A 27,395-nucleotide genomic window follows, 5' to 3' on the forward strand; every position below is an offset into this window, starting at 1 on the left:
GGTCCTTAATAATGGATGCTGCCTTCTTGAGGCATGGCCTTGATGTGGTAAGGGATGGGGGAGCGGTGGCTGTGATGGAGCTATCTGAATTTACAACCCTCTGCAACCTTTTTTAATCCTGCACATTGAAGCCTGCATATCAGGTGACGACACAACCAGTCAGAATGCTCTCTACCATGCATCTGTAGAAATTTGCTAGTCATATAGAACATTAGACATTGGAGAAGGTTATCCAGTCAGTACCTCATGTCTGGCCCTCCATCCAAAAAGGTCATGCCTGATTTTCTACCTCGGCGTCGTTCTCCTTCCTTGTGCCCACATTTCTTTATTCTTCTAATATCCAATGCTCTGAGTTTGGAATTCAATCAATGACTGAACCTCCACGCCACTCTCAATTAGAGAATTCCAAAATTTATTAATGGTCTTGTGGCGACCCACTTTCTGGCACACACGAACCGGCTCACAACAGCGCGCGCAGGCAGAGGGCCGGCAGCAAAAAGGGCGCCAGGCCATCTTCACCAGCAGGGGGGAAATCCCGCGCGCAGAAAGGGTCTGGGAATATACATTCCCCACAGTAGTCCCGCCCAGGGAGGGCGGGAACGGGAAGGCTTTAAAGGGGGCCGCGAAGTTTGAATAAATCTCTTTCATCGCAACTCTAACTCACCGACTCCATGTGGTTATTCTAGCGCTGTGTGTAGCACATCGCTACAGTCTATCCTTTAGATTGAAACTGGGACCCCAAGTTCTAGAGCAATAAACTTCTCTACATATTCTGCCATGCGCTGTAATAGTCATGATGGTTTTAAACGAGGTCACATCTAGTGAATCCAGCCGAGTCTGCTTAATCTCTTGTCATGTGCAAGACTGGAAATCATAGGAACCAGCCTAGTAAGTGCATTAGTTTCCAGAGAAGGCCCAAGTTGCTCACAGTACTCCAAATATGTCTCACCAAGGACCTGTATAACTGTATAAGACATATTTATTTTTGGTTTCAAATCATTTTACAGGAAAGTTATCATTTGGTTTCCTAGCTGCACATAGATTGAATAATTTTAAAAAGTGGTAACCGTGTGTACTTTGCTTATCATACTTGCAGAAGAGGTGGTGGAAGTTTGAGAAAGGTATTAAAGTAACTGGATCGTGATAAAGTGTTTACAATTGGGGAGCCATTCAACATAATTACAATGTAAATCTAATTTGTTTTTTTTAGTACAAACAAGCTCAGAATAGAGAAATTTAATAAGAAAAGAAACTTTAATAGAAATGTGAAAACGTAAATCTTCATCTTAGATGTACCAGGAAAATAAATAGAATTAGACAAAATAACTTGATATTTTCCAAAATGTTCTTTTCAACTGGACTACTATAAAACTGTCAAGGAAAACTGGCATTGAGGAATTGAAGAAAACTTTGCATTTACTTGAATGAAAATTTATCATGAAAAATTCTGTTTCATATTTTCAATGTGTCTGATTGAATCTGTTTTAACGGAGAGAGATGAAAGGAGAAGATAACAGATAATAACTGGATAGTATTAGCACCCTGACCAGAACATTTTTTGAAATTCAGTATTGTAAATCCATTCCTCTTTGGCAACCATACTTCTGATAGCATAAGCAGCCTTTTGTTCTCATATTGGATACCAACATCAAATAATGATAAATGTAAATTTAAAGTTATTAAATATATATATATATTAGCTAACTATGGTATTAGTAGCATACACTGCTATAGTGACTTACATTTATCAACAACATCACAAGGTCACTTGGTGATGTGAATCTGTGCTTTTCAATCGCCCCTGATGCTATTCATTTTTGTAAAATTTCAATGCAAATATCCTTATTTTTCCTAGGATAAGTGATAAATAATTCTGTTATCAAGTTGGCCACTTTTTCTCATTTGTGAGTGTGAACAGAAAAGATTAGTATATTGTAAATTGCATGTACTCTGCATTGAACACTTTGACACAAAAAACAAGTAATATACAGATAATCTATGGCTGACTTATAAATTTGGATTTAAACTATCTAATGACTGATTATATTAACTTATGGAATAATATGACACAAAGGAAAACCATTTATTCTATTTCACCTCTGCCAATTTTTTGAAACATCTACCCAGTTAGATGACTTTTCTCTATAAATTTTCTTTTTTATTTTCCAGTCAAGCACTCAGCTTTTAAAAGTTACTATTAAACATATGTCCTTGGGTCAGTAAATTCAAGAATATAGCTCACTGTGGAATATTGTGTTCACTCATTCAATCTGGTACTTTTTTCAATTACTTATCTTCAGTGTCCATCCTCTGGTTTTGTCTGCTCCTGGAAATGGAAATAACTTGTCCATACTTAAGGTAAATTAATCTGTTCAAGACTGTGAGCATCTGTGTTAAATCTCCCTTTAACAAGTAGATGATAAGGAGAAATTAAGGGCACCATGAAGAATAAATCCAGTCCCAATCTTCTCTCCAAAATGAACCCTTTGTATTCTTTCCTGCACCTTTTAAAAGAAGAGGTGATGTTTTAGAGCATGAGTTTGTATTGGGCTGAGACCCTTTACCATGACCCAATGCCTGTCCTGCTGGCTTTCTCCAGCATTTGTGTGTGTTGCTTTGGATTTCCAGCGTCTGAAGATTTTCTCGTGTTTGTCAAACATTTGAAATTTCTTTGTACATATCAATAGCTAGGTATATTGGATGAAACAGAACATTTTCTATTTTGGGGATCCTGTTCCAGCATCAAGTATTAAGCATTCCCATTTAGATTAGGTAATATCTACAATAGTTGTACGTAGTCTTATCCTTTGTATATCAATCGTCCTTCCATCCCTACGCTCCCCTGATCCCTCTAAAGCAGGTAGCCAGCCCGCTTTTCCAGTAAGCCTGTGTGATAGATTTTCATTATTTTGGGGCTCATTTGAGGAATATTACACCAAAAATTATTTCATATGTGGCACTGTTTTATTTAAATTTGATCCAAGGCCTGATCAGCAAATGCATTTAGGTCCTCTCTGTCCATGCAGTGCATCCAATTAGATCTCACTCTTCTTGCATGCATGCAACATGCAGAAGTGCAGTGACTCCAATGTACATAGCAACACAAAATGGACATTTTGAAGTCCTTCACAAGCCCATGGATGGTGCATTAAGTGTAGCTTGACTGAAGTTTGCACTGGTGCTGGCTAGTCTGTGGCATCCATGAACCTCAGCACATCACACTAGGATCACCAAGTTACCTACTTTTGCAATTTGATGCTTGGTTTCCCCTCCCTTACTGCAGAGCGTCCCATTACAAATTGACCTGATTGATTTTGACGTGAAGTGATTGGCCACTTGTAGTTTTTGTTATCCTGAGATACAGTAAATGCAGGCATTGTGCGCTCAATTAACTAACACAATATTTGTCAAAGTGATACTGCCCTAAGTTGCAGACGGTAAGGAAAGGATCAGGATTTTCGTTTAATTGAAATTCAATTAAGTACATATGCCAATTGCCTTTTATGTGAATGCATTAGATATTAACAGTTTACAGAACTGCATTAGATTTGATTTATTTCGTCGTGTCATGATAGGGAGAGACGTGAATTCGTGTGTCTGCATTTTACTGCATTTTCCTTTGATGTTCTTTGGCAGTCACTAATTATTATCGATATATTTATACAATTATTAGCAATGTTTCCTCTGTATTATGTCCCAAGCATGGCATTTGTTGTTGGTCTATTGCACATCTTTTAAGTTGTTTGTCGGCAGTACAGATTGAATAGGGGGTTATTTTAACCAAGTCCAGGATTTATGGGAGTTTTACTGCCTTCCACACATTAGTTTATGTTTGTTATTAAGTAGATTGATGCCAAACTGTGATTTGTAAATTAATGTCATTCCCTTTCATTCTGTGACCTGTTTGAGATCATTTCTAGAAGCATTTCAAATGGACGAGAAACTGGACAGCCTCAAGCCATCCAGACATCAATAACTGACCTGAGCTATTTCGGATTGATTGTGTAATTGATTGGAAAGGTTCACAGCTTGGCTATCTACTTAGGCGATGAATATTGAATACATTCCAAATGAAGCAAAGCTAAGTGTTGCTACAGATAACCACCCTGATAGGTTCATTATGATCTACTTCGATTGAACTGGCTGAGCAGTACATCGGGAATGGCTGCCCTGTATTTTCAGGAATGCATTATAAAGCTTTGATTCAGATCAGACAGTCTGACAGAGAGTAACACAGAATTCACAGCAATGATAAGAGATCTACTTTTTTTTTGCAAATATTTCTCTCAAAGATTGTTTCTTTTCTTTCAGGTCCAATAATTTTAAATTCTATTAACTTCCACCCTGCTTTCATTCACTTGGACCATTTCTGAGACTTCTCTGTCTTTTCTGGATCTCTCTTGCCTTGATTTCAGGAGATCAGCTACCACTAATATCTTCTATAAACCCTAAGACTCCCACAGCAACTTCAACCACACCCCTTCCCAACCAGTCTCCTGTAAGGATGCTACATGGCTTCACCCCTACCATAATGTCTTCTATTTATCAGATGTCTGCTCTCACCTCCCGCCTCCAGCCAGAGATGAATAGGATTCACTTGATCCCCACATTTCACTTCACTAGCCTCCACATCCAGCATATCATTTCCTCTGGCTGAAACAGGACCTCATGCCAGCTACATCTTCCTCTTTCCCCTCCTTTGACTCTCCACAGGGATCACTCTCTCTGTGACTCCTGATCTGCTCATGCCACCCCACCCACTCATCCCTGTCTCCTGCAAATACAGGAGATACATCACTTGCCCCTACACCTGCTACCTCACCACCATACAGATACTTAAACAGCCTTTCATGTGAGGCAGAGATTCTCGTGTACCTCCAAACCCATCTTTTTTTGTTTGAAACTTGCGACATTGCCTCCTCTAGATTGACAAGACCAAGCATACACTAGCTAACTGTTTTACAGATTTTATTTATTGGCTTATTGTTTATTATTGTCAAGGACACCAAGACACAATGAAAAGCATGTCTTGCATGCTACATTACACAATGCATTGAGTTGGATGAACCATGAGATCCACAATCTGCTGAGGGCCAGATCAGAGACATTCAAATCTGGTGACCAAGAAAGTTACAAGAGGTCCAGAAAGCCAACTTATGTGTGAAGTGGCAATTCCAGATTAAACTTGAATCCATGAAGGATGCTGGACAGTTCTGGCAGGGCTTGAACACTATCACCTCTTATAAAGTAAAATAAAGTTGACAATAGGGCTTCATTTCCAGATGAGCTCAAAGCCTTCTATGCTCGTTTTGACTGTTAAGACAAGAGGATCCATCATAAATTCCCACAGCCCCCAGTGATCCTGTGATTTCAGTCTCTGAGGCCGATGTCCGAGCATCCTTTAGGAGGGTGAACCCAAGGAAAGCATCCAGTCCAGATGGGGTACCTGCCAATTACTAAAGATCTGTGCTGATCAACTGGCTGGAGTGTCCACTGCGATCCTTAAACTCTCGCTTCGACAGTCTGAGGTACCCATCTGTTTCAAGCAGACTTCAATTATACTGGTGCCTAAGAAGAACATGGTAACCTGCCTCAATGACTATCATCCAGTAGCACTTACATTCACAGAGATGAAAATTATCAACTCCTGCCTGAGAAGCAATTTGAATCCCTCCAATTTGCCTACCAGCACAACAGATGCCACCTCACTGGCTCTTCACTCAACCCTGCAACATCTGGACAGCAAAGATGCATATATCCAGATGCTCTTTATCGACTACAGTTCATCAATACTATGATCCCCTCAAATCAAACTAATATACTTTAAGATCTTGGCTCCAATACCTCCTTGTGCAAGTGGATCCTCGATTTACTCACTTGTAGACCCCAGTTAGTTCAGATTGGGAGCAACATCTTCTCCACAATCTCCATCAGCACAATTGTACCACAAGGCTGTGTGCTTAGCCCCCTGCTCTGCTCACTTTACACTTATGACTGTGAGGCTAAGCACAGCCCCAATGCCATAGTTAGGTTGCCGATGACACCATTGTCATTGGCCAAATCAAAGGTGGTGATAAATCAGCACAAAGAGGGAGATTAAAAATCTGGCTGAGTGGTGCCACAGCAAAAACCTCTTATTCAATGTCAGCAAAACCAAGGAGCTGATTATTGACTTCAGGAGGAGGAAATCGGAGGTCCATGAGGCAGTCCTTATTGGAGGATCAGAGATGGAAAGGAATAGTGACTTTAAATTCCTCAGTGTTATTAATTTGGAGGACCCGTCCTACGCCCACTACGTAAGTGCAAATATGAAGAAAGCATGGCAGTACCTCTACTTCCTTAGGAGTTTGTGAAGATTTAGCATGACATCTAAAACTTTGAAAAATTCATTGGGTCTGTGGTGTAGATTATGTTGACTGGCTGCATCATAGTCTGGTATGGAAAAACCAATGCCCTTGAATGGAAAAGCCCACTAAAAGTAGTAATATATTCCAGTCCATCACTGGTAAAGCCCTCGCTACCACAGAGTGCATCTACACACGCATTGTCACAGGAAAGCAGCACCCATCATCGGGCCCATCACCCAGGTCATGCTCTCTTCTCACTGCTGCCATCCAGAAGAAGGCACGGGAGCCTCAGGACTTACACCACAAGGTTCAAGAACAGTTCAACCATCATGCTCATGAACCAAAGGGGATAACTTCACTCAGTTCCACTTGCCCCATCACTAAACTGTTCCCATAACCAATGGATTCACTTTCAAGGACTCTTCATCTCTTGTTCTTGATACCTATTATTTATTTATTTATTTATCCATCCATTTATCTATTGCTAGTACTTATTTTTCTATTTGTATTTGCACAGTTGGTTGTCTTTTGCTCACTGGTTATATACTGTTAGTGCGGTCTTTCATTGATTCTATTATAGTTATTGGATTTATTGAGGATGCCTGCAAGAAAATGAATCTCAGGGTTGTATTTAGTGACATATATGTACTTAGATAATAAATTTACTTTGAACTAGAATAAGGTGAACAACAACAATGCAGAACAAACTAAAAGCTACTGAAAAAGTGCAAGATCATAACAAGGTAGATTATGAGGTCCAGAGTCAGTCTTATTGTGCAAGATGTCCATTTAAGAGTTTGGTGACAATGGACTAGAAGCTGTCCTAGAGCCTTGGGGTTTGTGCTTTCAGGTTTCTGTATCTTCTGCCTGACAGAAGAAGGGAGGATAGAGGATGTCCAGGCTTGCTGGGGACTTTGATTTTACTGGATGCTTTACTGAGGCAACAAGAAGTATAGATGGAGTCCATGCAGAGGACTAGTTCTTGTTAAGTATTGAGCTGCAACTACAACTCCTTCTTGTGGTCGAGTACAGAGCAGTTACCATACCAAGCCCTCAGGCATCCAGCCTGAGTGCCCTGCCCACAATGGCCGGTGTGAGTTTCCAGCTGCAGATCACTGCAACTTCCTATCCCATTTGCACATTGATCTCAGTCCTTCTCCTTCTCCACTGCCACGTTGTGGTCAAGGGCAAACTAAAATTAGAACATTTCATATGCCACATGGGTAGCTCCACAATAGCATTAAATATTGAATTTTCCAGATTCAGGTAACCCATATCCTGTTTGTTCCTTTCCCCACTCCTACTGGTCAACCTTGGTTCTCTCTCTCCTTGTTGAACTTTTCTGTCCAGACTCCCCCCACCCCCCTCACTTACTGCATTATATAGATTCATTAGCCTTCCCTGCCTGGTTCCATCTGGCCATCACTGATATACTTGTCCAGCTAGGTTTCTTCTCCTTTAACTTGTACTTCCTATCCTCTCCTCCATCTAGTTCTACTTCAACATTGATCCTCACTTACCTCATTCCACATCAAGTTCCACCCTCTATCTCTACGTCTCCCCTTCCCTTCCCTCACTAGGGTCAATTTGTCCATTTTTTACCTTACCTATTTTCAGCTGTCATCCATTAGCCTCTGTCTCTAAACTTTCCCACCTCACCTCTTCCCAACTTCTCCTCACCTGTTTCCACCAAATACTTACTAGCCCCTGTCTCACCTCTCCCTCTCACCTCTTTATACTATCTAACACCCTTCTACATTCCCAGTCCGGATGGATGGTGGAGAGTCTCCGAATAAAACACCAACCATCCCTTTGTATCCACAGACGCTTTGTGACCCAATGCGTTCCTCCAGCCGTTTCTTTTGCTCCATGTTCCAATGTCTGTGGCATCTTGTGTCCCTTTTCTAAATGCTACAATCTTTTCTCACTATCGTGATCATTTGGACCAAATTTTTCATAGCAGTGTGGATATTGTTGAAATGCACAATGCGAAAATGTTTGTGCAATTGAATAAAGCTTAACTGGGCTTGCGTACTCTTTCTGATTTCTTGGCTATCCCAGCATGTTCTGCTCTCAAGTGAGACTAATTGGCTTTTAAAATTCTTTTCTTGGAATACAAACCCTGTCAATCGATCAGACATACTCCTGATCAATTTTATCCATTTTGGTGAGCAGGAGCACACAGTACTTGTCACTGCTTTGTGTAGTTAATGGCTTAAGAATGAGTATTTTGACACTTTGTGTATGCATTTTAATTTTTCTGCATGGTATGGTTTGTATTGCATGATCTCTTAAATCAGATGTATTTGCTTTGTGTAATATGACAACAGAAGACACTACATTTGTTGCAATTAGAATGTCAATCTTCTGTGGGTTTATTTTTAGTAATCTGTTGGAGAACCTGAATGAACAAAGATAAAAGCTCTTAAGGGTTTCTTTACACAATGGCTCTTTACCTGACAGTAACAGTTTGTAGCTCCCATTACTCTGTGGCACATGCCCATGATGCACTTTGGCGATCCTCTTGTACTCGGTGCCCATGGCAACAATTACTTCTGATTGCATGATAGCAAGCCTTTTTCTCCTGTTCAATCCTGACCTGCAGCAATGAACAGAGAAAGTTGATAGCAATGATTCAAAAACCCACAAAATTATCACTCAAATTAATTCATTTTGCATATGAACATGGTAAATTATTCTAATCAATCCTTTGTTTCATGTGTGGCAGAACTCTTCCACTGGTTTCTGATCATCTCAAGAACTTGCAGTTGTGTTGCTTGTGCGGGCAGCTTTTACACATGTATATCATATCCCTGTTTCCTAGTACCAAGTATCAATACAAGGCACTGAGATAATAACTGCTTCAGGCCCAAAAGCCGATTCCTGGCAATATCCCTAAAACTGTGACAATTTTGACAAGTTAGACAAATGGCCTGTTATCCCAAAGGGAGGATTATAACTTGACATTCTCAAACTCTGAACATTAGAGCTTTTTTTTTTGCTGGACATTTCAGCTGATCCATTTAAACATTCCACTTTTTTTTCAACTGTTGCTTACTCTTGTAAAAGTGGACTTGCTATTGTAACATGCCCAGGGTCGACCTTCCTCCTGTGTATGACAGGACACATCATGTAACATGTTGCTTACAACAGAGTCAGCTGCTTGATTTTTTTTTTTTGCCTTGAGTGAACTGCTGTTTGATTTCCTTTGCTTTAAATCAGTGTTTCCTAAACATTTTAGCCCAATGCCGCCCCCAAAGCACCTTCATACTTGCCAACACCCCCCGTTAAGCACAAAACACTTTCATGTCTATCATATGCTAACATGAGAAAAATGATTCTCCTTTAACTTTTTATTTGTCTTTAAGTCTAGCTTACACAGTACCTGTGCACTGTACAGCAGCTTCAATGTCAATGTGATCCCTGAGCTTGATGGTTTTTAGCAAGAGTTGAAATATCTGGTTCAAGTTGTGACAGCAGAAGTCCCCCATGTATAACAATGTCAAAGTGGTTTCTGATTTTTGTGAGTGTGTGGTTCACTGCACTGAAGCCTCTTTCAACAAGGTAGGAGAATGGAAATGCAATGAAGAGCAGTTTGGCTCTTCTCCAAAGACCAGGAAGCTTCATATGACAGTGTGGCCACATACCACAAAACCAACATTTTTGAAAATCATTTTTGCTTCACCATCATTCTGAACTTTGATCATTTCTTCTTGCAAGCTCTCTTCCTGTTCTTCCACCTTGCAAAGAAATGGGTTCATTACCCAGTCTGGAATTTCTTGGTCGTTCAAATCCTTGAACTGATTCTGAAAATCCTTCTTCAATGACTGCAGATGTGAGCAGAACTCTTGCAAATCACCATCTGTGAAAAAGAGTGCCATACTTTCCATTCAGGGAAGCTATGTGAAAATTCTTCTCCCAATGTTTTGTTTACATATTTCTAATTTTCTAATAAAAGTGGACACTGCACTTTTTGCCTGGATTGAATTGAAATTCTCACCTTGCAGTTTCATATTTAGAATGTTCATTTTGTCATACAGATCAGCTAGGTATGCCAAATCTCCACATAGGTTCAATCTTTTTTTTCCAAGCTCTTGTGTACCTTGAGCAAAAATTCAACGATAGTTTCAAAAAGACCAAAGAAATGTTTTAAGCAGCAGCCTTTTGACAGCCAAGGCACTTCAGTGTGAAGAAGCAAACGTTCAAACTCTTCATTGGTATCTTACCATAACTGGCAAAATATTCTACTGTTTAATGGATGAGCTTTAATTTTGTTGATAGCAGATATTACAAGAGTCATGCTTGAAAAAAGTCACTGGCTGAGGTTTTTGGCTGCGAGATGTTGACGATGAATTATACAATGGATTGCAAACAGGCTTGGAGTTTCTTTTTTCATAAATGCCACCAAACCAGCATGGTGACCTGTTGGTGCTCCATCTATTGCAGAAAGATGTTCTTAATCCAAATACTTTTATCCTTAATACACACTTTGCTTGTTGTAGATTGATTCTCAGTTAATATTTGTTTCAACTTTTTACAAAGTAGAATCTCCTCATTAACTTTTCCATTTTTGATAAACTGTACATATGCCATTAGCAATGCCTCATTGTCTCGCACAGTTGACGCATCCAGTTGTATCTCAAATTCTGCTTTTTGTAGCTCTGTGCATTGTTGATACTCAATGTCTTCACGAATTTCATCAATAAAACAAGCTACAGAGTTATTACTCAGAGGAATTGATTTTAAAATACTGGTATCCATTTTGAGAATAGTGGTGAACACTTCTGACACAGCAGGCATTATTAATCTTTCATTAATTGTATGAGACTTTCCACACCTTGCTATCAGTTTGGAAATGTTATCTGAAGCAATGAGACCACTATCAAGGTCATTTTTAGCTTTCTCGGCAAATGACTCGAAAGTAACGATTATCAAATGCTTTCATATTCTGGAACTGAGTAATAACATAAGTGGCCTTTTCAGAGTGTCTCTTACAGAAGTGTTCCTGCAATCTTGATGGTTTCATGGCTTCATTAGACAGTACAGTATTACAAATAAGATACATATGGCGTTGCTGATCTGACAGGAACAGAATCATACTCTGGGTTTGTAACATATTGTTGCACTTTCTGTAGTTTCTTTTTCTTAGCAGGATTAGAATTCAAGGTTTCACAGCCTTCAGTCTCTTAGAGATCACGCCATACGTATTTGTCCATCATTAACGGGGCTAAATTAAAATAAAAAATTAACACAAATTGGGAGTGCGTATCGGATGTTGACAACTGCAGCGAATTGACATGATTGGTCAGATCTCGTGCCTCAAGTTAGGGTGCCGCTTATCGACCCCCCCCCCCCCCCAGATGACTTCTATTTCCCCTAACATCCCCTTAGGACATGTAACCGCCCCCTTTGGGAATCACTGCTTTAACCAAAATCTGCTGACCACTGTCTCATCTCTACTCCATCCTGTCCCACTTAGAAAAAAATGCCTCGTACGCCAGGATGTTGTTCATTGACTTCAGCTCAGCGTATAACATGATCATCCCTCAGAGGCTGGCAGGTAAACTGTCCTCATTGGGACTCAATACCCCTTTCTGGAACTTGATCTTGGACTTCTTGACAGGAAGACCACAGTCGGTCTGCAACGGCAGCAACATCTCAAACTCCAACTGCTATAATGTGGGGGTGGTAAACTGCAGCTCAGCATTCAATACTGTCATCCCTTCAAAGCTAATCAATAAGCTTTAAGACCTCCTTGTGTAATTGGATTGCCTTGTACTCTCTTGTAGACCCCAACCAGTTTAGATTGGCAACAACATCGCCCCCACAATCTTCATCAGCACAGATGCACCACATGACTGTGTACTTAGCCCCCCTGATCTACTTGCTTTACATTTACGACTGTTTGGCTAAGTACAGCTTCAATGCTATATTTAAGTTTGCTGACAACAGCATTGTTGCTGGCCGAATCAAAGTTGGTGATGAAGCAGCATGCAGGAGGGAGACTGAAAATCTGGCTGGGTGGTGCCACAACAACAACTTCTCACTCAGTGTCAGCAAAACCAAGGAGGAAGACAAACCAGTCCTCATTGGGGGATCAGAGTCACAGAGGGTCAGCAACCTTACCTTCCACTGTGTATCATTTCCCATGACTTGTCCTGGGCCCAGCACTGAGTGCAATTATGAAGAAAGCATAGCAATGTCTCTACTTCCTTAGAAGCTTATGAAGATTCACAACCTGGTATGGAAGCCATCTTGTCCAAGACCAGAAGAAGCTGTAGAAGATCGTGAACACGGTGCAGCACATCACACAAACCAATCTTCCGTCCTTGGACTCACTTTACACGGCACGCTGTCGAAGCAGTGCTGCCACGATAATCCAGGACACGCCCCACCCAGCCAACACACTTTTTGTCCCTCTTCCCTCCGGGAGAAGGCTCAGGAGCTTGAAGACTCATACGGCCAGATTTGGGAACAGCTTCTTTCCAACTGTGATCAGACAGCTGAACGGATCCTGACCTGGATCTGGGCCGTACCCTCCAAATATCCGGACCTGCCTCTCGGTTTTTTTTTGCACTACCTTACTTTCCATTTTTCTATATTCTATTTATGATTTATAATTTAAATTTTTAATATTTACTATCAATTTGTAATCCAGGGAGCGGGAAGCGCAGAATCAAATATCGCTGTGATGATTGTACATTCTAGTATCAATTGTTTGGTGACAAAAAAGTATAAAGTAGTAAAGATTCAGCATGACATCTAAAACTTTGGCCAATTTCTGTAGATGTGTGGTGGAGTGTATATTGACTGGTGGCATCACAGGCTGGAATGGAAACACTAATGCCCTTGAATGGAAGATTCTACAAGAAGTGGAGAATATGGCCCAGTCCAGCATGGGTAGAGCCCTCCCCACCATTGAGGACTGTCTTGGGAGTGCTGTCTTTGGAAAGCACCATCCATTATCAGGGACCCCCACCACCCAGACCATGCTTTCTTCTCACTGCTGCCACAAGAAACAGGGTGCAGGAGCCTTAGGACTCACACCACCAGGTTCAGGAACAGTTATTTCCCCTCAACCATCAGGCTTTTGAACAAGAGGGGATAACTTCACTCAACTTCACTTGCCCCATCACTGAACTGTTCCCACAACCCAGGGACTCACTTTTGCTCTTGATATTTATTATTCATTTATTAATATTATTTATTTCTATTTCTTTTGTAATTGCACAGTTTGTTGTCTTTTGCGCGTCGGTTGTTTGTCCTGTAGAGTACCGCCTTTCATTGTTTCTATTATGGTTCTTGGATTTATTGAGTATATCCACAAGAAAATGAATCTTGGGATTGCATATGGTGACATATATGTACTTTGATAATAAATTTATTTTGAACTTTGAAATTGCACAGTATTCTTTTGCAACATGGCCATGTGTTCCTGATGAAGCCACCATCAGACGTAATGCATCACTTTGAGAAAAGACACTGATTATTTATGCATTTTGCATAGCTTGTTTATATTCAGTCCTCCATGACATTATCTTCTCAAACTTCCGCTAGTGCCCCACCTCCCCCTTGTACCCCACCTGTTATTTATTTATATACACACATTCTTTTTCTCTCTCTCCTTTTTCTCCCTCTGTCCCTCTCACTATACCCCTTGCACATCCTCTGGGCTTCCCCCTCCCCCTTTTCTTTCTCCCTATCCTTTGTCCCATGATCATCTCATATCCCTTTTGCCAATCACCTGTCTAGCTCTTAGCTCCATCCCTCCCCCTCCTGTCTTCTCCTATCATTTCAGATCTCCCCCTGCCCCTCCCACTTTCAAATCTCTTACTCGCTCTTCTTTCAGTTAGTCCTGACGAAGGATCTTGGCCTGAAATGTCGACTGTACCTCTTCCTAGAGATGCTGCCTGGCCTGCTGCATTCACCAGCAACTTTTATGTGTGTTGCTTAAAATTCCAGCATCTACAGATTTTCTCGTGATGACATTATCTTTTGTTTCTGCTGTCAGAAGTCATTGCAAAATGTAACATTGGGTATCTCCTTGGGGAATAGACATAATTCTATTGGGTCACCTTCTGTATTAGCTCTTCTTGTAAAACTCTACGTTTCTGCAGTAAATTGTGTCAGACATGTTTATATATTACAATCTGTCAATCACCTGTAGTAGTGAACAATGTTTGACTGATAATCAAATTGAAACCACCATGGCTGCACTCTTGTGGATAAAAACACTCCCTTTTCACTTTGCAAAATATTATGTTACAAGGACATCACCAGTGGCTTGCATTACCACCAGAAGGATGATCACATTGTGTCCTGCAATCTGTGAGTGTAATCAGCCAATGGCTTGGCAATGGTTCAGTGCATTTGGCAGCATCATTATGAATATGCAAGGAAATTGTATTCTTGGGTCAGTGTTGTGAACTTGTATGCAACAGCTGAAATAGTAATTATCTATAAGAGAAGAAAATGGAAAGCAATTTGGTTTGGTTGAATTCCACACACAGAAACACTTAAGTCAAGCTGTGGGTATTTAGTTAATCCATAATTTTCTGTTTGCTCAAATGTGAGTCATCACTGGTATGATAACAGAATTTCTATTTGTAGCAAATGCTAACATCGTAACTATGGAAAAATCCATCAGTCCTGACATCACATACAAGAAATCATCTCAGGTACAACTGCACGCCAAAGGCCAGATATTTAATTGCATTTTAGGAATATGTTTTATCCATATTAAATAGAATGTATTATTTTACAAGTAAACCTGTGATTGTATCTAGCTTTGCAAGGGGAAAAAAAACATTCTTCAGCCCTATACTTGCAACACCTTTCACAGCGGCAGCTGTGTTCTGCAGCAGACACCATAAACAATGAAGAACTAATTGAAGGACAACATGCTCTAAACCATGACTCATCTCTTGATACCATAAAGCCCTTCCACCATGTACAAAACACGTCAGGAGCATAATGGGATACTCTTTGCTTGTCTGGATGAGACCGGCTCCAGCAACTCTATACACAATCCAGGAAAAAGCTATCTGCTTGGCTGGTCCCCAACATAAATCTTCATTCCCTCCACAGCATAATCATTGTACATGGTCTACAAAGTGCTCCGAAATTACTCACATATACCACTCCCACAGCACCTTGCAAACAGGATCCCCTGCCATCACTATAGAATATGGCCTGACATGGAAACATCAATGTCCAAGAACAGAAAAACCTACAAAAGTGGTGGATGTAGCCCAGTCCATCACAGACAAAGCCATCCCCACTACTGAGCACATATACAAGGAGTGCTGCTGCAAAAAAAAATAGCATCTGTCATCAAAGTCCCCCACCACCAGCCCGTGCTCTCTTCTCACTGCTGGTGTCACTGAGAAGGCACAATGAATCCCAAAGCAGTACATGGTGACATATATGTACTTTGATAATAAACATACTCTCAATTTTGAATAAGAAAAGGGAGGAAGGACACATAGGAAAACCTTCACCTGCAGGTTCTCCACACAAGCTGATATCTGGCCATTTATTTAATGCTCCAGCTCCTGGAGCTCCCTATGCAGTACCTTTGTGGAAGCATATTTACCAAAGGTTCTGCAGTGGTTCAAGAAGCTGGCTCCCCACCATCTTCCCAAGAGCCACAAGGGACACCTTATTAAAACATAAACAATGGCTTATAGGTAAACTGCATCATTTTGGTACAGGTTTATTTTAATAATGAAGTGGAAGTCTTCCTCAGGCTGTTTTAACACAAAATTTATGTCACACTAAGTTGTTTCCCAGTCGTCAAAAATTCATGTCATAATTCCTTGCTTTAATTTTAGTAGTTTCATGTTCATTTTTTGTAATTTTGGTTCTCTCCACTTTTTATATTGTGATAACTGATCAGCTTCAAGCTTTATTAATTGAATGAGGTGGGAAAATAGAGTAATTTTTGAAAAGTGTGTAAAAGTTTAAAGTGCTTGAACCGGTGATGAATGATTCTCAAAGTATCAGGAGAAAGTAAATGAAAATGGGGAGTAGCCATTTATCAATGTCCAGCTCAAAACTAGGCATTCAGAGAAAATTGAAAGAAGTTCTGTAAGTTATAAAGAGCAAACAGAGAAAAGGGCATATCAGGGGTCTAAAAGATGACCTTCGTGTGCAGTCAGAGGATGCACGTAGGGTACCTAATTAATATTTTGCTATTATTTTCATAAAATACTGGTGCTGTATTTAAGGATGAAAATATTAAATATTGCATAGTATAAAGACAGTACACGAGGATGCATTAAGGAGTGTCATCATTCATAATGTGGATAAATTGCCAGACCCTAATGAAATATAATTCAGAAGTTAAAACAAATAAGAGAGAAAAAATGTGCAGATGTTCTGACCTTTATTTTATAATCCTCTCTAGCTACAGTACTTTTTCCTCATTCAAGGAATGTGGGTTACAGAGGGTGAGCCAGCCTTTGGTTGTCCTGGTTGGAAGATAGGAGGACTGTCAATATTGTCCTCTTGTATAGAAAGGAGAAACCAAATAATTTTAGTCTGATGACCTTAGCATTGGTGGTTACATGGAAATAGTGGGGAAATGGATGGAGAGTCCTAAGTCCTGGCATAAAATTGATGAGCCAAATGACTTCCTTCTATCTTGCAAGGAAAAGCAAAGTCAACATGGAATTACTAAGGAAAGGTCATGTTTGAGTAACTTGATTCAATTTTATGAGGATGCTTTAAAATGATTTGATGATAGATTATGTGGATTGCAACAAAGCTTTTGACAATAATAGTAAAAGTGGAGGGGATCCAAAGAATTATGGCAAATGGGGTCCAAAACAGATTCAGTGAAAGGAGATAAAGGGCTATGTTTGAGGGATACGTTTGTGGCTGAAATGTTGTTACCAACAGGGTTCCACGAGATTCAGTGCTCAGTCCCCCTGTCTTTAGGCCTGATTGACAGGGGATTAACAGTTAGTTAAGATATGGTACAAAAATTGTCTGTGTTGATGACTGTATGCAGGAAAGCTTTGGACTAGTGGCCAATATAGGCTGTGTGATTCATTGAACAGAAACATGGAAAGTGAATTTTAATTCTGAGAAATGAAAGGTAAATCATAAACACCAGAAAGTCTGCAGATGTGCTGGAAATCCAAAGCAACCCACCCAAAATACTAGAGGAACTCAGATGGTCAGGCAGCAACTATAGGAAAGAGTAAACAGTCAACGTTTCAGGTCTAGACCCTTCTTCAGGACTGGAAAAAATGATGAAAAGATGAACTCCTTTCAGAACAGCATTCTGTGTGTGTTGCTTTGGATTTCCAACATCTGCAGATTTTCTGGTCTTTGTGCTAAAACTAGGGCTGTTTCTTTTGAAAAGAGAGAAGATGGGGGGGAGGGAGTTGTGATCTGCCATGATAAATCAAAAGGTGTTTCCCCTGTAAAATAGGGATCAGAATCTCATGGCATGTGTTTAAAATGACTAGAGGGCTTAGGTGAAGGAAAGTAAGTTACCCAGAGAGCGGCAAGGATTTCGGATTTACTGTCTGCAAAGGTGACAGAGGCTGACACTCCCACCAGACTTGAACCTGAAGGTTGTGACTTGTGGGGTGACTGACCAAGTTCATTCAACAAAGATGTGATAGGCCCAATGATCTCCTTAATTTTCTGTGATTCTATAATTCTAAGCAGACTGGGCAGTAGGAACTTTTATTCATTGACTGACAGATTGAAACAGTAACAACGTTAAACATACATTAATTGTTATCCATGTCCAATCAGGCAAGACCAACATGTGAGGTTACTGACCAATTAAAATATGGCCCACCTTATGTATGAGTGATACCTTTTGGCACATAGTTCAGAATCAAGAAATATTGCCATTATGGAAATTCAGTGGCAAATTTTCAATACACACCAATATGCATCCAATAACTAAATCAAATAAAAACGATGGTGTAAATACTCAACTCATCGGTCAGCCAACAAGGTGAGAGCCAACAACAAGTTTTACTGAGAATCCTGGGCACTCCTGGTTTCAGGTGTTCAGGAAATGGTTGAGATATTTTTATTTAATAAACGCAGAAAGATTCTGGGACATTTATAGAGGGGAATAAGCAGTCAATATTTAGGGCAGCGACCCCTCATCAGGACTGGAAAGGAAGGGAGAAGAAACTAGAATAGAAGGAGTGTGGAGGTGGGGAAGGGGAGGGATACAAACCGGTAATATTTTATTGTCATTCGCCGGTGTTTCCTACAGTAATACGTCTGGAATATAAAGTCCTAAGCATCCTGGAGCGTGCCAATAACTATATCATAACTATATAATAAGGTTTCCTTGACTTTTCTTCTTTTCTTCTCATTTGACACTTTTGCTCCCGCGTTGTTTAGGAAAAGACCACAGAATAGACTACCTTAAATCTCATCCTAGCAACTGACCAAGTGGAAGCCACTGGACAGGCGAAAGGAGCAAGATTGGAAGTCGGAAGACGAGGAGGGCTACAAGGGTACTCCACGAGGGATATCAAATAGACGGGGGACACTGGGGAGTAGAGCGCTACCCTGGGGCCACATATTGGCGGGGAGACCGGGTGTTCGAGATGACTGGAGGTCTGGCCCGGAAAATCACGTAAAGTGTTCAGTGGCTATATAATGATCACAGCCACGGTGCAGGTTAGGACGGCTTGGACTCAGAGCCTGAAGATATGATAATAGCCACTTGAGTGTATTAACGGTCAGAGTTAATTGAGAGGAAAGAGCCCGCTCCCGCTTTCATTAGTAGGGCTCATTAAAGCTGGTGCGTCAGCTCATCCGTGGAAATCGGCGACTGCGGTGTTTGTGCACAGCACTGTCGGCACGCCGCGACAGATGCACAATCGGTCCCCAGAGCATGCTTGCACCCCTCCCAGTGAATTGTTGTACTTGACACCACCGTTTATGCTGCATGTTCCATACCTGCCATAAGCTCGGGCCGGGAGCAAAACTCAGACAGGTTTAGGAGCCTTACAAATGCACACGGTATTCTCGATGCGCACCCTTTACTGAGAGAGAGAGCTTCCTGGAAATAATCGCTTCGATGCATCTTACAAGTAACTTATTAAACAGCGCACATTGTCCGTCCGAAGGATCTGTTTGCAGCATTTGTTGCGTTGCGGGGGAATGATCAGAAAGCATCAGGTTTTATTCTTTATTTAAGATAAAGTGTTAAGTAGCAGATTATAACAAGGTGGTTGGGCGCCACTGTACCTGCGGATCCCTTCGGCTTTCTCCATCCACCTCAGAGTAACTGGGCGGAAAGAGCTCACCTCCCCCCCGCCCCGCCCCGCCGACCCGGCTGTACCTGAGATACGGAGAGCGTCAACAAGCTCCTAGCAACTCGCTTGGAAACAGTCAAGCTCGGCTCGCCAATCGACAGGGAGGCTGCGGCTCCGCTGTGAGTTTCACGCCTGTCTTCATTAACAGATTACAGACTGTCGCTGACAAGCCAGGACGGAGGGCGGCCACCGGGACACTTCCCCCCGGGCAGGACACAGGAGGGGGGAGACCCGGCTTCAGCGCGCCACCAAGAAGCACTGGAACGGGGGTCCGGTCGGAGGGTCAATCCCACCCGCTCCTCGCTTTGGATCTCCCTTCGTTAGCTGTGTCATTGACAAGGTAATTCTCAACATCGACAAGAGTTACCTGCAGGAAATTGACGAGACGTTATGGGTAAAACTAAAGTTGAAGTAACAACCTCCAATTTGCATTATTGGGACTAGCCGACAGTAGCCAATTGTCTCTGTTTTTATTTTGCAATTAGGATCATTCGTTTAAAATCTCCAGGTGAGGATAGGCGGGAAGGGGAAGATTTTAGAAGTCTTTGCATGATTCAGTTGCGACTTTGAAATCCGTCTTCAGTCCCCTCCCTGCCAGTGCCGTTTTGCGGGCTGTAACAGTTTCCAGTCCTTGACGAATATCGGGTTGTAACTGTTTCTCTTTTTTAAATCATATTTACATAGATACATACAGTTGTAACTAAGTCTTTGACTTATGCTAAGTCGCTGCGTGTTGCCGGGCGTCTCAGCGAGCGGCGTTCAGACCAAAGTGCGTGAACCTAATGTGAAAAGCCGGCTTCCTTATTTTTTTAAAGAAAGCCTTCTTCTGCTAGCCATTGGAGTCCAGCTTTTGGAAAGGGAGAAAAGCGAACAATTTTTTTTTATATTTCAAAGATTTTCTGACAATTTAAATTCAAGGAAATCGACCCGAGCCTCTTACAGAACTCTCCCACTACAGTTCTTCTCATATTTAGTACTTAACCCCGTTGCACGTTCTATTCCATTATTTCTAATATTTGCCAAGACACAAGGGGTAAATATTTCATGTTTTATTGAGCAGCTGATGGTCAGAAACCTGATATGATCCTGGCGTTTATCATCATTTAATAATTTCTCGTTCTTAACTGTTATTTATTATCGCCTTTACCTTCAAAATCTAGTCCTATGGTGTTTAAAATTTTGTTCCAGATTTTGACTGCAGCGCATAATATTCGGGTAAAAGGAAAGAGGTCAGACCATCTTTCCTCTGGAAGTGAATCAGTTACCCTGAGTGGGGGAAAAACAATTAAGTCACCACATTGAAAGAAACAGAACTCGGTACAGTTGTGTGTACAGTGAGTTTGTGGTCTGGAAGCAGTCCGAGGCTTACCTGGCAGCCTCGAGCGTGGAGATCAAGTAATGCTATCCCTTTACTCTGCTGGAACTGACAGCCTGTGAACTGTAAGATTAGTTACTGCTTGTACAATGTAATTCGCATCCGCCAACTAATGCGACTCAGCGCCCTGACCTGTAACTATCAGATTCTGACCCCTAGAGACACGTAGTGATACAACTGACCAAAATACTCGAAGCTCGCCCTTCTCCCGAGGTGTTGGCTGCTGAGACCCAGTTATTACTTTGTCAACGGTGCTGTCCGCTCTGATCCCCTGGCAATCGGTGACCATTTGGTGAAATAATTTTCAGACCAGCTTACAGTGCAGGGAGGGATTGTTCAAATAGATACTTACAGTAACAGAGGATAGACCTGGTGGTGGATTTTAAAATGATCTTCATACTTTTTAGTTCCGAAAAGGCACGGTGAAAATAGTTAAACACGCAAACATCAAGGAGAAGTTAAACCTAGCTGGTCGTGGACTCGGTGAAAATGCAAGTATCATAGATATGAAATAGCGTCCGTATGGACTTCAGGTCGTGAGCTTAACGCCGGCAAAATCTGGAGGCTGTTGTCAACAGATTTGACGTTACCTACCCATATGTTAAACTGGTAAGCGCGCCAGCAGCGGCATGAGCCACAATCCCGGCTGACCGTGTGTAGCATGTCCGGATTCAGTTTAGAGTAACAATGCAATTTCTATTGCTAACATTCGCTTTAATGACCCTTGTTGCTTCCTGCCGAGGCATTGGGATGATGTTTGGAACATGGTTTCTATTAATCTTGCGATCTAAAATTGTAGATCTTTGTAGGGCGGCAAATGGAATTGAGAAGCAGGTAAGTGCAGCAGGGTTCTAGTGGCGGTAAAATTGGAATTGGGAGGATGGGAATGCATCGAATCAGTTTTGAAATGTAAGTTGCATTTGATTGAAGACTTATTACGATAGTCTTTCACTACCAGAGGTTGGAGAGAAATCTAATGCTCACGTTGATGCTGTGGGTGTCCCATTGTTGGCGGTAGTGGCGGGGACGGGGCTGCTCCTCCTATCCGTCACTTAGCGGGTTGTTTACTTCATTTCTGCTGTGATGGAGAAGCTTATTTAAGGATCAAAGGGTTATGTGTCTGTCAGCTTGCTTATCTTCAGGTGATCTACGTTCCAGGGACGAGAAGGCTGGATGTAGTTTTCCTGCCCGACAAGTTGAAGACAACACACAATAGGAAGGAATAGGATAGTTTGTTTATTATTTTATGAGATACAGAGCAGAATAGGACCTTACGGCCCTTCGACCCGCGCCGCCCGGCAATCCCCTGATCGAATCCTGCCCTAATCACGGGGCAATTTACAATGACCAGTTAATCTGCCAACCGGTACGTCTTTGGACTGTGAGAGGAAACTAGGGCACCTGGAAGAAACACACGCGGTCACTGGGCGAACATGTGTTGCCGGTATCCACTACCTACTGCGAGAAACAAAATAAAACTTCGGAAAGCCCTATATTTTGATCATGGGTCTGTTGACCGATTTAAACAGAATAATGGTCACCACTAATGTTAATATTACAACCAATAACAAAATCGTATGTTCCCATTATACCATAATTAAATAAATGTCAAATAATTGTGTGTTTTCACCTGGAAGGAAAGTAGACCTATTTGCTTCTGGAAAAAAAAATGGATTGGCTCTTAAATGGAGCAAGGAACAGTCAAAGACAGTCAATGTAATCTCCTCTGAATGTGAGCAGAGCATAGAGACAGATGGACAAACAAATATATAATCATGTTTGCATTGCATTGTAATTTCAAACAAATTGACTTGCAATTCCGTTTGAGCTATGGTGAAAAATATACCTTACATATATTTCTGGTTCCTACCTTGCACATCTTTAGTTGCTTTTAATATCTAATTAATTCAAAGGTGTTTAATATCTCAGCTGCAATACCTTGGCCCATTTATGGAAGCAGAGGATTATTTTGTCATATCAGCTAAAGTGTAAATTTGAAATCTCTGATGAAGCCAGTGTAATTTTTATTTGCAGTGTTGAAAACTAACAATTTTTCTTTTAGCAAAGTGTTAATGTGAATCCTATTCAGTGGAAGAGTCCTGATAAAGGGTCTGAAACGTCAACTGTTTACTCTTTTCCATAGATGCTGCCTGGGCTCTGAGTTCCTCCAGCATTTTGTGTGTGTTGCTCAGATTTCTGGCATCTGCAGACTTTCTCGTGGAAGTGACAACCTTATGGTTTAGGGCAATGCAACATGCTTCATGAAGAACTACATCACAGACAGTTGATTACAAATCTCTTTTTCATCTTCACCACACCTTGTACTGCCCTTTTGCCCTCCCCTCCCCAGCATTTTCCTGTCACTTGTGTGCTAAGCTCTTAGTTCTCTGGGCCATGTGTCCTTGAATTTCCTGCTTAAACCTTCCTATATTTTGTTCATTCATTTTCCAAGATCTGGGCTACACTGGCAAGACCAACATTTACTGCCCACTCCTGCATGATCTTGAGATGCTGGTTAGTGAGTCACCTGCCTGAACTATGACAATTATTTGATTCGCAATGATAAATGTTGCTGGTTGTACTCACAAATATATGTTTCATTCCACTGACATCTGCAGAAGACAGTAGGCATCCGACCAAGGACCAAGTATTCTTTTAGCTTCTGATTACCCTCACAAGAACAGATCAGAACCCTGAAGATGGAGAGGTGGGTGGGTGCGCAGCAAGGAACCAAAATGATGGTCATCAGGATTTTGAGGGTCAGGCCTGCATATTGAACACATGTTCCATAAAGCAGTCATTTATTCTGTAGGAAGAAGCACAGTCGACGTTTCAGGCTGAGACCCTTCATCAGGACTAACTGAAAGAAGAGATAGTAAGAGATCTGAAAGTGGGAGGGGGAGGGGGAGATCTGAAATGATAGGAGAAGACAGGAGGGGGAGGGATAGAGCTAAGAGCTGGAAAGTTGATTGGCAAAAGGGATACACCAGCTCTTGGCTCCACCCCCTCCCCCTCCTGTCTTCTTCTATCATTTTGGATCTCCCCCTCCCCCTCCCACTTTCAGATCTCTTACTATCTCTTCTTTCAGTTAGTCCTGACAAACGGTCTCGGCCTGAAGCGTCGACTGTGCTTCTTCCTATGGATGTTGCCTGGCCTGCTGCATTTTGTGTGTGTTGCTTGAACTTACAGCATCTGCAGATTTCCTCGTGTTTGCACTTATTCTGTGCTTGGTTTCCCCATTGTAGAGAGGAGGTTACAGTGGGACTGACAAAAATAGTACACCAGATTGAAAATGGTTTAGGTAATTCACGGTTTCATTTAGAAGGAGTGTTTAAGGTCCATAGTAACAGGAAGAGAGGACACGAAGAGGGAAATGAGATAGCTCATATGAGAAGATGACCCAGTCCTGAATGGGTGATCTGAGGAATGGATCAGGGTGCAATGGACGGGATGGACTCAGTGCAGGTGCATATGCAGTTGGGAGGAGTGTGGCAAATGGGACATTCATCCAACAGTAACTGATCTACCAGAATTGAGTGATTTTTGGAAAAATTGCAGCCAATGTATTCTGTACCTCCGCTGCCATTCCTTTTAGAAAGAATACCATCTAGTGCAGGATATTCTTTGGGTATAAGTTCCTTTATTTCTCAAGTATTTTTTCTTTATCAGTATGTTTTATTCTATTGGACTCTTGCAATCTTCCAATTTTGTCTATATTCATTGTATTTCCTACAGCGAAGCAGATACTACATATTTGATTAATATTTCATCTATTATTCCTCTTTAATATTTCTCTTTTCATACATATAGCTCTTCTGGTCTATTTTTATATATTTTTATGAATTTACTATTTTTCTATACTGTATGTCTATTATGTCAATTTTTAAGTTATCCTTTCAAGGTCACTAAAACTCTCCTATATTCTTAGGATAAGTACTGTTATAGAGTCATAGAAACAGTCCCTTCAGCCCATCTAGTCAAGTCTATACTGTTATTCTGCTGAGCCCCATCAACCCGCATTCGGACCATAGTCCTCTGTACCCCTCCCATCTCTTAAATGTTGAAATCAAACACGTCACTTCCTCTGACAACTTGTTCCACAATCTCATCACCCTCTGAGTGAGGAAGTTCCTCCTCAGATTCCCCTTAAATATTTCACCTTTCACCCTGAACCTATAACTTCTAGTTCTACAGTAGTTTCACCCAGCCTCAGTAGAAAAAGCCTGCTTGTACTTACCCCTCATAAATTTGTTCTTGGTTCTAATATAAACTTGCTCCTTTATTTCAATGGTATGCTTAACCTATTTAGTTAGCCACGGACTGATTATTTTTCCAAATGATATTCTAAAATGTAGTCCCCCTGGTAAGCCTCAGGCTCGCTCCACTCGCTGTTGTCTAGGGGAAGCAGCCTCGGTCCCTCCAAACTGGGTGATTAAGTTTGTGTGGATGCTGTGTGATGTACCCCACCCCGCCCAAATAACAGACAATGCACCATATATGATTAAATGAATTACGGTTTATAGATATTACTGGAACTATGTAATTAATAAAGATAAAATATAAAAGGAAAATAAAAGGCGTCAAACTTATCAAAGTTCAACCTCTTCGTGCACACAGTTGGAGCTCTAGTAACAGTCTTCTGTTCACTATTCGATCCCCTTGGACCACCTCGTCCCACCGCCTGGGACCACCACAGTGGTCAACCAGACACTCCACACGAGTCTGTCTTCATCTCCTCTCCTCGCCAAAGACCCCGGACCTCGGACTCAGGCTCGGGGTCTGCCCCGTCAGCTAGCTCACAGCACCGCGTCCACTCTCTCTCTCCCCATCGCACCTTCTGCCCAAAAACCCACGCATCACAATAGTTTACAGACACACAAAAATGAATAACATCTATCCCAATTGGTTAACAAATGGATACAATCCTCCTTATCAGTAATATAACCCAAACAAGCTACTAGAAAGAGAACCACTGCCTCAGCAGTTAACATCACAGAGAAGCCATTTTAATTATAACATAACAAAGAAGCCATGTTAATTAGCCTACACAGTAACATAAAAGAAGAAACCCCTTACATAAATTTATCAGTGGAAGAGTCAGCAGAGTAAACCTTACAGGCCCCTGTTGCTTCCTGTCACTCATAGTGATCACTGGCTAGTTTGCTTTGTGGTACCAAGTTTACCTTTTCCTATTCCTCCCTCCTAAGCAATCCAAGTTGCAGGGTCTTGACCATTCCTATGCCCCTTCGGTTGTTGTCTTATCCACTGAGAACACCCAGTAGTTTTCTTTTTGCTCAAAGGAGAAGTTATTCAGTGTACACGGAATTACAACAAGGTGGAGAAGGGTAGTGTTGGAGGTGGGGGACCAATTAACCTTCCATTCAAGGAAGGAGTTGAGGGTCTATAAGGGAATAGAGCTGAAGAGGGACATGACCTTCTTACAGACTGCTGGGCTATTAGATTCAAAGATATAATGTCCATAACAGTAAAACCTTGCAGAAGCAAGCAGAGTAAGAGAGTGGCCAGAAAGTGGATGGCTGGGTTGGCCATAATTTGGATATTAAATCCTTGGTGAGTTTCAGCTATGCTCACCTTGATTGATGTCAGACTTTACCTAACGTTTTCATGTACGTGGCTGGATATTACAGCCTGTCTAAAGGCTAAAGTCCCACACTTGATGCCCTGAGCAATTCTTTGCATCCTTTAAGTCTTGTCTACAAGAAGAAAGATGCTGTTCAGATGAGAATTAAATTTGGTCAGATTTTAAAAAGATGGTTGAGTGGGTTTGTTTCTCTGTAGGAACCTCAGCAGATGGTGTTTTTGTACTTGCTTTCAAATTTGATAAAGTAACTCAGGAGATCTCTCCAGGGCTGATAATCTCACTGGCATGGTGACTGTGTTACAAGCCTGGTGTCAAACGTATGGTTGCAAGAATTTCATTTTTTATACTGTTTTGAAGAAACCTGGCAGGTTTAATTATAAATGTGCTTCTTTTTCTATTCAGATTGCACCAATAAATTCATTTAATTCCAATATGAAATCATAGAGACTTTTTTTAAGTGGATCTATTTACTTGCATAGTCTGTACAATAGGAAACAGACTATTCAACATAACAAAGCCAATCTCGTGAAATGGTTAAACTTGTGGCAACACACACAAATGCTGGAGGAACTCAGCAGGTCAGGCAGCATCTGTGGAAAAGAATAGACAGCCGACATTTCGGGCTGAGACCCTTCTTCGGGTTATGGTTAAATTTGTGCATTGTTTCTGATACAGCTTATTCATCACTGAGTTAAGTGATCTGAAGCTGGAATTGTCCCATTCAAGCACACAATATAATGTACAACTTACATGAATAATCCTGACAA

General features: G+C 41.3%; 1 protein-coding gene across 1 annotated transcript in view; it reads left to right on the forward strand.

Moving 5' to 3' along the window:
* The first annotated feature begins 14,977 nt into the window (after positions 1-14,977).
* Positions 14,978-27,395, forward strand: part of sertad4 (SERTA domain containing 4) — a 36,653-nt gene continuing 24,235 nt past the window's right edge. The window contains exons 1-2 of the mRNA XM_072251279.1: positions 14,978-15,025; positions 19,636-19,991. Coding sequence (XP_072107380.1) covers positions 14,978-15,025; positions 19,636-19,991 — 404 coding nt within the window. The remainder of the gene's footprint in view (positions 15,026-19,635; positions 19,992-27,395) is intronic.

Source organism: Mobula birostris, chromosome 1, assembly GCF_030028105.1.
Source record: "Mobula birostris isolate sMobBir1 chromosome 1, sMobBir1.hap1, whole genome shotgun sequence".
Lineage (NCBI taxonomy): Eukaryota > Metazoa > Chordata > Chondrichthyes > Myliobatiformes > Myliobatidae > Mobula > Mobula birostris.